We start from the raw sequence: 12,892 nt of genomic DNA on the forward strand, positions 1-12,892 counted from the left end.
ATATATATATATATATATATATATATATATATATATATATATATATATAAAATGAGAGTATCTGACTAATTATTATTGAACATGTAGAAGTATTCTCAGTAGTGCAACTGAAATTTCTAATAAATGAGCATATTTGCAGAGATCTATGTCCAGATGATCTATTCACCATTGATATTTTCTTGTTGATAGGCAGATTCGATTTTTAGTAGTTTGGAAGCCAAAGCAAGTTGATGTTATTAATGTTCTCCATCTTTAACATTCATGTAAGAAAAAAGAAAAGAAAAGAAAAGAAAATCTGTGATCCTAATAGAAAATCCAGTGTATTCTCAATGTAATTAATGGAATATAGTGGATCTGGAAGAATACACTAATATTAAATATCAAACTGACCTTGACAGCTATGAAGTTTCAGATTTGAAGTGATAGATTTTAAGCAGAGATAATAATTTCCCCTCTTCTCTGTCAAAACTAGTCTTGCGTTTGACATAAGGAAAAAAATTTTTTTTCTTTAAATATGTTCACTGTCCTAAGGTGATAGGGCTTTGCCTATAACCTTTAAAATGTTTTCTCAGAGGATTGCTTAAGTGATGGTAATATCTAATTTGAAGTAGTGAAAGTCAGGAATTATTTTAAACACAAAGATATGATAGGCATTTTAGTTGTGGAAGAGATTAAAAAACTTGAGACAAAACGGAGGTTGACAGTCAACATTTTCGACGTTAATGTCTTTAGTTACTTAGAAAATGAAGGTTATGCATGAGCAAAATGTTGTTTGGGCCGAAATAGTAATGAAGCTTTCTATGTGGTTTTACCATTTTCTGTCAGTTGAGCTTATGATATATAGATATCAGTAAAAACTGATATGGTATAACAGGTATGTAGAGAGGTTTATTATCAGCTAACTAAATAGTACAAGCTTGTGCCTATCAGCATTTGAACAAATTGTTGTTTTGGCCCTGGTCAGCCCTGATCAAGTAAATTTATGCTTAATGGCCAGGAGCAGTGTGCATTTTTTGCCATATCTAAGACCTATCTTATCCATTATGCTGACAGTTACAATGTGTCTCTTTTTAAAAATAGTAGAATATAATTTAAGGGAAGTCTACTTGTTAGTTTTTGTAGATCAAGTAACTGTGTAAAGATAGGGGTAACGAAATAAAGGGAGAATTAACTTAAAATATAATAAATTCAAATTACAACAAGCGTAAATAAACAAACGAAGTTTGCTTTTAGAAGCGTTGAGGTGTCTTAGAAAGTTAAAGAAGCGATTTTAAATTCTCAATCGCAGAATAATGCTAATAATATAGCCTGAACAGGATAAACTACCCCTATTTTGCAGAGAAAAGTGTAGGTGGCTAGCTGTGGACACAAACTCACATCCCCGTGATTACGCGTTGCGATGCTTTGACCGATTAAGCTAAACTACCCACTACGAATTCCTCTGCAAATTTAAGATATATAAAGCCACCTACACTTTTCTCTGCAAAATAGGGATAGTTTATCCTGTTCAGGCTATATTATTAGCATTATTCTGCGATTGAGAATTTAAAATCACTTCTTTTACTTTTTAAAATATAATCTTTTTAATTAACGGTTTACAATGTAGAACCAGTAATTGTGGCAAAATTCAATGGCTTGGTAATTTTACCCTTGTCACTGGCATCGAATCTTGAATAGGCTTACACTGATGAACATCATCATCATAATTGGCACAATAATTCCTTAGATTAACTTCAAGGTAAAGGTCAACTGATCTTGTTGCTCTTTATAGATTAATTTATTGTTTGTTGCTGTCTGCTGACAGCTTGTTTAATCCTACTTCTGGGTTGAGTGATTAGATATCCAGACATTAGTTTTACACATTTTAGCAATCTATAGGAGGAAGATTGATAGCAAGAACAACTGAATATTAATGCAAGTTGTAACGTGATTGAATAATTGTCATTCATTAACACTTCCACCTGAAACTTTGCTTGGATAATGCTAGGTTTAAGAAGTTTAGGGAAAATAGAGTAATACATTGGCATTTAAAATAGCTCATATTTATATGCCTTAATATTGGTAAAGGACAATTGTAGGTAAATTAAATAATAGTCCTTTTTTTTAGCACTGACAGTAACTAGAAATTGACGAACGATTCCTGCTGTTTTTAAGTGGATTTCTTCATATTTTCATTTTATTATTGCATTAACAATATTTATAATTTAAGGAATATGTATATTTAAATATTGAAATATCAGAAGTGTAAATCATCATCATCATTGTCGTTTAACATCCACTTTCCATGATGGCATGGGTTGGATGGTTTGGCTGAGGACTGGCAAGTCAGAAGGCTGTACCAGGCTCTAATCTGATCTGGCAAGGTTTCTACAGCTGGATGCCCTTCTTAACGCCAACTACTCCGAGAGTGTAGTGAGTGCTTTTTACATGCACCAGCATGAGGGCCAGTCAGGCGGTACTGGCATCAACAACGCTTGAATGGTGCTTTTTATATGCCACCGGCATGGGAGCCAGTCAGGCAGCACTGGCAATGACCACATTCGAATGGTGCTTTTTATGTACCACCGGAGAATAAAGTAATTTATTGCTATTGACTACTTTAGTTTTGACTGTTTTTTGTTTTGGTTGTAATTGAAAGAAATAAAATCTGCCACTGACAGGTTTTATTCCAGTAACTCTTTAGGAAGAATTAGATTATTGGCTTATTTTATGGTTATTAGATCATTTAATGAATGTCCTGTAAAAAAAAAGCAAAACAAAAAAACACACACTAGTACACTAGAAGAGTGTATCCCAGCAGCATAGCCACTGTGTGCAGTGACTGAAACCAGTCGAAGAAATTACCAAATGATAATTACAAAATATTCTTTGTCTGCTGACAGCATGTACTAATCTCAGTTCTTTGTTGAGTGACAAGAGATCCAGATATTAGCTTTACACATTGTAGCAAGTTAGCAATCTATAGGAATAAGTTTGATAGGAAGAACAGCTGAGTATTTAAATGAAGTTCCATTATATCATTTAACATCTATGTTCCATGCTTGCATGGGTTAGGTGGTTTGACAAGGATTTGATGAGTTGAAGGACTGCATTGTGCTCCAGTGTCTCCTTTGGCATGCTTTCTATGGATGGATGACCTTCCTAATGTCAACCATTTTACTGGGTGTTTTTTTTTCATGCTGCTGGCACTATTGAAGTTACCATGTAGCTCACAAGCCAACAAACCCAGGGAGGGAGGATATTGCACCCATATATTAGATGGGGGTTGAGGTTTCTAAATATAAAATGATTAAATATGCTAATGCCTTATTATAGTTTCAAAGACTTAAATAATATGTGCATTTATTTGATTTGTATCAAATTCAGACGGATTTAAGTCCTCTTAATGTTCAGCTTACATGTAGAAATATAGTACATCTAACTTTACTGTCTTTTGAAAGCAATCATTTTATGGACACATCTTTTAATAAAGTTTAATTACTTAGCTTTGATTCTAATTGATTCATTAAATTTAAAAATTCAATTTTTAGTGTTTTATGGGAAAAAAAAAATTGAAACTTTTCTTCAAGCTTCTCTTTATAGTAAAATGTCTATTCTAGCTATAATCCTCTATCAGATTCTTTATTATTTAAGTAACTAATGAGTTATAAACTCAGCCTGCTATTTTAACTCTCTAGCTACTCTGTTCTGTTCATCTAGTTAGTCTATTTCGTTAATCAGCCAAAAAGCTGCACTGATTTAACTCTAACGCCTTTTCAAACCACTAACTTGCTTTTAAACCTGGTATTGACTTCATATGAAATTTATAATTTTATGACAGAAAATATATTATTTCAAAATACTTTCAATGATAACTTCAATTTAATGTAAGTGTTTCTATAATTTCATGGTTTTGGTACTAATTTTATGAAAGGTTTGTCACCTTTATATCCTCTGATATGGTTTGTAAATGTCATTTGGTATTTTATTCTTTAATTGCATTGTGGTGATGCTGGGGCAATGCCTTCTTGAGTGTTGGTGATTACATTGATTATATTGAATTGGGTAGGATGAAGGACACACTTGACTTGAGTGAGACTATTTGAACTCAGAGTACAAAGTGACACAATTGAATACCCACTGTGTAGTTTATCCAATGTTGTACTGATTCTGACACCCACCTGCCTTGTCTGTACTTTTTTCCAGACACTGTTCTAGTGCAAATATTCAAGTTCGACAACTGATATTGCATGTCTAGGACAACTTTTTTGAGACTATCATTTCATAAAAGAATATCAGTGTTGCATATTTCAAATGTACACAATTGTTTTATGTAGCATATATTATATAATAGGATCATTCCCTCCTTTATGTAGTGGAGTTTCTATGCTAAAGCTACAAAGGGAAGATTTTGATGCTATTGAATGGCATGCATAGTTCAACCATAGTGAATTGCTGATAAAATTTCTTTTATATATTAATGCATATTGAATTATATATGTATAATCTTTGGTTCAAAGATATACCATTCTGTACTGTATCATCTAAACTTGTGATATATGCAGAATTTAGAATAGAATGTGTATGCTGAATGTCTCTTGTGTTAGCTCAAAGTGATATTGAAATGCTAAAGTCAATTCTGTATCTGACTCACATTATGAGACTGCCAATTTACAAAACCTGGTTTAGATAAAGAATGCTTCTCATGCTTTGTCAAAAGAATTATTTATGAAGATGGTGATCTGTGTAACATTACAAACATCTGCTTGCTTCTTCCCAATGTATAACGTTACAAACATCTGCTTGCTTCTTCCCAAAGAAATGGTATATATTGGTCTAACTTTAGTTTTATGTATCAAGCAATATAATCAAACTTATGATTTTATTATGAATAATATTGATTAGAAAATTAGAATTTGTTATTTGAATATTTGGATTATAGTAATTTTAAAATAGGAACCCATATAATTATGAATTTTATAGTTTAATTTTAACCTAATAAAGAACCTCATGCTAATCTATTAGTATTAAAGAGAAAACTGACAGTTTGGTAAGAAGATAGGAAGTTAATATTTACTGATTCATACAAAATGTGTTGCAATTTTGTTTTCCATTTCTGAAAATTTAATGTAAATTATTGAATGTACTTTTAATGTTGAAGATTCAGTCTTTGGACTTGAGGAAAGTTAGAACACTATTAAAGTATTTTAAAGTTTAAATGAATTACTTATTGAAAAGAGTGAGTAGAAACAATGCCTATCTAAACACGTTTTGATTTTTCCTTCCCTTATAAAATTCACTTGAAATTGCTAATGCACACATTTATTCTTTGCAACTATATTCTGTTATTATATAACTTTTATTTTCAGGGCCGTACAATGGAAAGACTGACTGATATAGAATTGAGTAGTGTCCATGCAACTAAGCCTAAAAGCACTGGTTTGGTTAATGATGCCACATCAATTGTCTTGCAGGTAGGTTGTCATTTACAGTGAAATACTTTTCCTTTAAATTGTCATCTGTATTTGATTTTTTTTATATCAGTCATTCATTTATTATGGTAATTTACCACTTAGGAAAGGTTGTGTCTAGTGGCTTTATCATTTAGGTAGATGAGCATCAAGGATAGTTTGACACTTAATTGAATCCATCAATCCATCTTCCCTGTCCACTATTACTGGGAGGGTTGTGGAAGTAAAGTCTTCAGGCACCTCCTCCATAGAGTGCTATCAGAAGTAGCCATCATTATACTTTCTCAAGTATGACCAACTGAGACTATGGATATTTGCCAACTGTCACATTCTTGGTCTACCCCTAGGTCTTCTGCCAGTTGGCTCAGCTTGAAGAATCCATCTTGTGAGTTTTTACTACAACATTCTAATCACATGTCCATAGCATTGGAGCTGTGACTTCTCAATGAGAGATTCTCTGATCTCCAAGCTCCTCTGTAGATGCTTGTGTACATTACTTACCCCTGTATGTGACAATTGGTGCCACTCTCCCTAATTGTGAAAATGTTAAGTGGTTCAGAGGCATCTCTTTCTCTAGATAAGTTTTGGCTAAGTGATGACATCTTCACTAAAATTTAATCAAAATCTCATCAACTTATAAGTTTTCTTGCTATATACAAAGATGAGCTGTATCCACCTACTTACAGTTCGGTAGGTTACGATATTGAGGTATGTGGGTCAGTTAGGACTTAATTTTACATGATTTTACTGGTTAAATAACTATGCTTGTACATGACCCAAGTCACGTACAAGTCCATTGTACAGGACTTAGTCATTTAATTTTCTTTGAAATTTCTTTACTCTGTATGCAGTTTTAACTCCTTGCTCAAACATTTGGAGTTTGTGTTCTTGTAATTCATATTTTGCACTCCCCAATGTTTCTTTTGTTCATTTTGCTTTAAGGATTAAGCTAAACTGTCCATTTAATCCTACTCCTTGTTTTGTACTTCTAATTTTCCTTGTTCGACTTCAGTTCTACATCTAAACCCCTTTGTGACTTCAACACTAAACACATTACAGTTGGTTTTCTCCTTCCTCTCATTCCTTATCAAGTATCTCACCTCTGCTAACGATTACATTGGTATTGCAGACTATCTAATACCTGAAAGTAATGATCTTGAGTTACAACTATTTGGACACATGATACTTTTGTAAATTGTATGAGCTACTAGCTGCATTATCTACATTGCTCTTACACTTCAGTTCATAAGCCATTGAGTTGTAGGGACACTATTGGAGACTGACTGCTTATAGTGTATCTAGGTCATGTCAGCTTGACAGCACCCGCCTCTTTTCAAGGCAGCTGGAAGTTATTTTCATTAAATAATATTCAAGTCCATATCTATTGAAGAAATATATTACAGATTCTTTGTTGCATGTTGGTCATTGAATATTCTATATAGATAGATGAGCAACAAGTTCTGAATCTTGTCTTGAATTCAGAGCTTCAAGAGTTAAAATACCATAAAATCTTGAAGATTCAATTTCAATGCTCATAATGTTTACTTTTAAATTTTGATCTGATAAAGAATTTAGTATCAGAAACCATCTAAACTGAAGATAATCTTCACCAGGTTAGTTTAATTAAGCTCTTTTTGATTATCCAGTCTTTTCATTTCAGTTCTGTTAACTATGTTAGAGCTGTTTGTATTTTGTTATTGTTTCTGGAAAAGAATTAACTTTGTTAAATTTGATAGCTGATGCTATATATATATATATATAACCTTTTCTATAATGTTATTCATTAAAGCCTCCTTCAGTTTTAATAACTGCTTCTATATGAATGAGATCTAAATTGTCTATATGCTCAAATCAAGTGGTACTGGTTCATTTTGGACATCACTTTGACTATGGTGCCTTTCAAAGAATCTTTGACTCATTGACCTCTCTCTCAACAATGCTCCACACATAATAGTCCAATGGATTGAAGTCTGGGGAATTAAGAGGTCAAATGTTAGGGGTTATGTGATCATGAAAATTTTCAGCCATCCATTCCTGCATTACTTGAGCCTCATGTGAGAGTGCAGAGTTTTGCTGAAACACATATGGCCTTTCATTGTGTACACTGTCTATCCAGGGTTTAACAACTGTTTCCAGGACCTCAATGTAGGCGGCACAATGAACTCTAGGGCCTTGTGGAAAAAGTAAGGAGGTGACAACCCCTAAAACCATGACAGTTGCTGGAAATTTTGTACGCATAACTTTTGGAACTTCAGAAGAGTGTGCACATAACCATCTGTCATTTCTTCTGCTAACTTTTTAATATCTTGATTGAAGTTTTCTTGGCTGAGAAAAACCATATCAAATCTGCTGGAATTTTCAGTTTGTTTAAGATCCTTTTAGATCTGATGTAGTGATTTTCTTTTGCTCTTTTTGACATAAATTGACCTTTCTTCATTATATAAGACTTATATCTGATGTCTTCATGGACAACATTTCTGATTGTTCCCTCTGACACATAGAGATCTTTTGCAATTGACCTCATGGATTTTCTAGGATTCTAATCAATGGCTTGTTGAACTTACTGGATAAATTCAGGTGGTCTGATGATTTAAGAGTGTTTAACTCCTCATGAACTTTGTAGATGAAAGATCTGGCAACTTTTAAAAATCAAGACATTTCAAAATTGCTGTGCTCATCCTTTATAGCCATGATAACAGCATGCCTCTTCATTTCCTGAGTAAGTTGAGGGTCTGCTGTTAATATAAAACACACACACACTCCTGGATTCTGTGTTGTATATATTCCTCCCTTGGGTGGGGTGCTGGTCTGTTACAGGATTACGCATTTTTACCAGCTGAGTAGACTGGAGCAACATGTAATGAAGTTTTTTGCTCAAGAACACAATACATCACTTGGTCCAGGAATTGAAACCACAACCTTACAATCATGAGTGCAATACCCTTACTAAGTCATGTACCCCCCCACGTATTTGATCCCTTAAGCTGGTTCATATTCTAATCCTATTTCTAAGTACTCAGTTTATTGAAATACATGATACAGTGGTTAAGATGTCAGGCTCATGACCATAAAGTTGTACATTTGATTCCTGTATTGAGTAGCACATGGTATCCTTGAGTAAAGTATATCATTTCACATTGCTCCAGTTTACTCAGCTGAAAATGCTCACCAGCTGAGTGTTGGTGCAGTCCTTTCTCTCTCCATCTAATGCATACTGGGTGTTGCCATTGGTTCAAAGGGTGGTAGAGCATGCTTTTGACGATGTAGGCAACTGAAACAATTTTTGAAAGTATGGTGTATTACCAAGTTGCACATGCTTGCAAGTGACAACTATGTTTTTTTTCACATTGTTATTCTTAATAATATCACATATAACTCAGCTGACCTACAATGTGTTTCTGATATTGTTTCGAGAATAAAATCTGGTATATTTTATTCACATAACTGTAAATACCATGTACTAATACAGCTCACTGCTGTAAGTAGTAGGAACTCGGTATATAATTCGGTATAATTACCTTGTGCTGAATTCAAATTCAGCAGACATAAGGCTTTGCTTATATTTATTTGGAAATTTTATAGTTTAATATGATAAAGAAAATAATTAGCAATGTTGGAGAAGATTCTAAAAATGAAAAGTTGAGGGAAGTGTTTAATGTGAGAGGGGAGGCACAATGGCCCATTGGTTAGGGCAGCGGACTCGCAGTCATAGGATCGCGGTTTCGATTCCCAGACTGGGCGTTGAGAGTGTTTATTGAGCGAAAACACCTAAAACTCCACGAGGCTCCAGCAGGGGATGGTGGCAAATCCTGCTGTAATCTTTCACCACAACTTTCTCTCACTCTTACTTTCTGTAATTCAAAGAGCCAGCCTTGTTACACTCTGTGTCACGCTGAATCTCCCCAAGAACTACGTTAAGGGGACACGTGTCTGTGGAGTGCTCAGCAACTTGCACGTTAATTTCACGAGCAGGCTGTTCTGTTGATCGGATCGACTGGAACCCTCGATGTCGTAATCAATGGAGTGCCAACAACAACAACATGTGGGAGGAAGGAAAGAAACAGTTATCCTCAAGTAAAGGTGTAGTCAAATAAGTGAATCATAGGCTTAATGATAAGCCAATGACTGGAGTTAATTTTTAAGCACCAGTTTGTCTTCCCGATTGATTGCTTTCTCTTCACTACTGTCTGAGAGGTAGAGTGGTTGTAAGGTTAGATTGACAACCTCATGATCAATAATTAAGAATCTGTTATGACCAATTGGGTGTATTGTTTGCTTTAGTTTGTCTTGTTGAAAGTGTGTACCCTGCCTTCTTACCAGTTAAAGAGTTAACAGTAAGAAGTTCTTCCAACTTTAAAATGTTGTGTACCAACAATGTGCAGATATCCAGAATTGTAACACCACTCCACTTGAGATAATAAGAGGTAATTGTTGTTTATTGTCTGAACAGCTATGATCAGGTAGACTTATGATCAAAGGCACTCCAGTGATGATCATTCTGTCTTGACACATAATGTATCATGGACTACATTATCTAATGTACCCCTTTCATTGAGACAATAGTGTATGTTTTAGCAGAGATTTGACTACTATTTCTAGCAATCTAAGTAACTATGTTGAGGTTTCCTCATTAGTTTAAGAAAAGAAGGTTGGGAGAAGTAAAAGAAATAATTTCATGTAATACAAGGTGTTTAAAACAATTAACTATCATTTGTGATATAAATATCTGAATAACTACACAGTCTAGGCAAATGAGACTAAACAGGCTTAATGCTGAGCAAAATAAGATTTATTGAAAGGTATGAGAATTTCATGAATGGTTTCAGAAGAATTTTGATTTGTTTCTGCATTGGCTGTTAAAATCATTTGAAAGAGAATTGGTCAAGTTATTAGATTACAAGCTATTATCAATTTTTCCAAAAGATCCTGTATTTGAATGTTAGGTATCATGAAATGATATGTTGAAGATACAAAGAGATACTGAGATTCGAGTCCTGCAGACCAGTCTAACTTGTATCAGCTCCACTTTGTCTTTCAGTTTCTTGTATATGATAATTTAGCTCTTAGGTAAGTGATAGCTTAGTTTTTTTTCTTTGATTTTTTTTTATTATGAGGAAGAGTATTGACACAGCCTCAGTATATTACTGGTTTTCCATAATTGATGGAGCATGAGAGGAGTCAGTGTTGAACTAAATAGTTTTTGAGCTGAAAATATGCTTTTGTAATAGTGACAATTCTCTGTAGCAGTTCTCCATTAGATATAAAACCTCAGATTTCTAGAGGAAGATAATACAGAAGCTTTGATATCCAAACTTTTCATAAAGTAAAAAAATAAATAATTAAAAAGTGATAATAGGCTTTAGACAATTGCTTACACAGGTTACTGAGGCACCATTTATGGGATTTGAACCTTTGGCTCTTTGACTTAGTGGGTGAAGTCATGTGACTACTTTCATTATGATCTTCCATAAGCTTCTGATTTTTCTTAAAAAAACGAATGAAAAATGACATTGATTCTTTTCTTAAAAGGGTTTTAAAACTTAGAAATATCTGAGTTTATCAACAAGACTGAGTTGATCAACAGCTTATTTAATTATGCTTCCTGAAGATGCTTCCCAATTTATATGTTTGTTTTGCAAAAGATAAATTAGTTGGGTGAATTTTTTATTTTATTCAGACACATTTGTCAAAACTCTTTTAATTTTCAGATTAAAGTATGATTTCAGGTCAGCCCTGCATATGAAGGTAGCATTTGCCAATTATAAAGTGAGTCCATTACTTTACAGCTGTAGGCTACAGTGCTCCATGGTACCTATTTGAAGATTGTAAAGATTTTAGACTTTGTTATTGGATCACAAAGTGATTTAGTAAACTGAGTTAAAGCCAAATTGTCAATGGTTGCAACTAAATACTGCAAGTATTTAGTTTGCTGTTGTAATCTCTCAACTTTCTATTTAGTTTAACTATAAGAAAATATAAGAGGTGTAGTTGCCAGGCAAGTGATTTGTTATCATGTATAGAAAGTAAATCAATTACAGCATAGAAATCATATATTAGCCACTCAAAAACACAAAAACTATCACTTCACTCAAACATTTATTATTTGGTGTCAAAAGTTTTGTTGCTATTTCATTGCATGACATGCAGTGGAATCAAGACAATGACTAGGGCTGCACTTAGTGCAAGAAAAATTTAGACTCCAGATAATAAATGTATATGAAGTCTACCTTGCTGTAATTGTTTATAAATGGTAACTTTTACTAAACCATTGTTTGGTAATAACTTCAAACCATATGTAGGATAGCTATAAAACTAAGATAAATATGAAAAAAAAAAAAAACAACTTTTCAACTAAAACAATTTTAAACATTTTTTAATGTATTTTTTCCTTGTTTTTTTTTTGTTTTGCAAATTTAGGAGGAAGATGTGGAAACCCCATGTGGTAACATTAGGGTTGCCATTCAAGGAGACCGAGCTAAACCAGCTATCCTTACATTCCATGATATTGGTCTTAACCGTAAGATATATATTACTTTGGCTATTTTTATTGATTTTTGGACTGCTTAATTTTCTTGAAATTGTTGTTTCTGTTCTTATTGTCTATTCCCATCCATATGTGCTTGAAACAGTTCTTTGACACAGACACCACTTAACTCTAGCAATAATCTATGGCTGTAGCTTACAAAGAGGCAATGTCTTGATTCAGTGTGATTTCAGACTGATTTGTACATTCTATCATGAAATTTAGTAGGCTGAACAGTTGGATTTAACTTGCTGTTTACAGGTTTTTTTGAGGGATTCTATTTAGGGATCAATGCATAGTAGCCTTAATTTCACAATATATTGCTAAAGAAGTGGTGCCTATTGGTTAATATATCATGTATTCATGAACATCAATTTGTTGACGTCATAAGAATTTATAAGCTTTGAGAGAATGTGAAATAGTTAAATAATTCTCTTTGAAACAGTAGATCTTGAAGCTACTCAGCCTTCAACTTTTGCAACACATGGACTTTTTCAACCCAATATTTACATGCTTATTATTTATAGCTTTATTTGCTTCAAGATCCACTGTACAGAAAAAAGAATTATTTCATTTTATAAATTGATGTAACGGGAAATAAAACAATCTAATGCTTTTAGAGTAACTTATTGAAGAACAAATGTTGCTTCTGTTTTTTTATGGTGTATATTTTTATGTGTTTGTTTCTTTATCTGTGTGTGTGTGTGTGTACACATCTGTGTGTTTTATATTTGCTAGACCTGAGTACATGCACAAACGCGTGCATGCACACATACACACACACAGTTGCAGATGCAAATGCTTGTGCAGATAGGGATACACACCATAGAAAGAAAGAATGGACTAAACAGATCAGGAGGACACATGGGATGAAAGAAATGTTGCTTTATTATTCAGTTTGAATGTTTATGACCTGTGT

The 12,892-nt window shown here is 33.5% G+C and overlaps 1 protein-coding gene across 9 annotated transcripts in view; it reads left to right on the forward strand.

The window, feature by feature from the left end:
• The window catches only part of LOC106868390 (protein NDRG3), a 140,985-nt gene that overhangs the window by 59,398 nt on the left and 68,695 nt on the right, over window positions 1–12,892 (forward strand). For all 9 annotated transcript variants that reach the window (XM_052970624.1, XM_052970616.1, XM_052970605.1 and 6 more), the window contains 2 exons: window positions 5,349–5,453; window positions 11,868–11,967. In XM_052970624.1, coding sequence (XP_052826584.1) covers window positions 5,358–5,453; window positions 11,868–11,967 — 196 coding nt within the window. In that variant the 5' untranslated portion in view covers window positions 5,349–5,357. The remainder of the gene's footprint in view (window positions 1–5,348; window positions 5,454–11,867; window positions 11,968–12,892) is intronic.

The sequence above is a fragment of the Octopus bimaculoides genome, chromosome 1 (genome assembly GCF_001194135.2).
Source record: "Octopus bimaculoides isolate UCB-OBI-ISO-001 chromosome 1, ASM119413v2, whole genome shotgun sequence".
Lineage (NCBI taxonomy): Eukaryota > Metazoa > Mollusca > Cephalopoda > Octopoda > Octopodidae > Octopus > Octopus bimaculoides.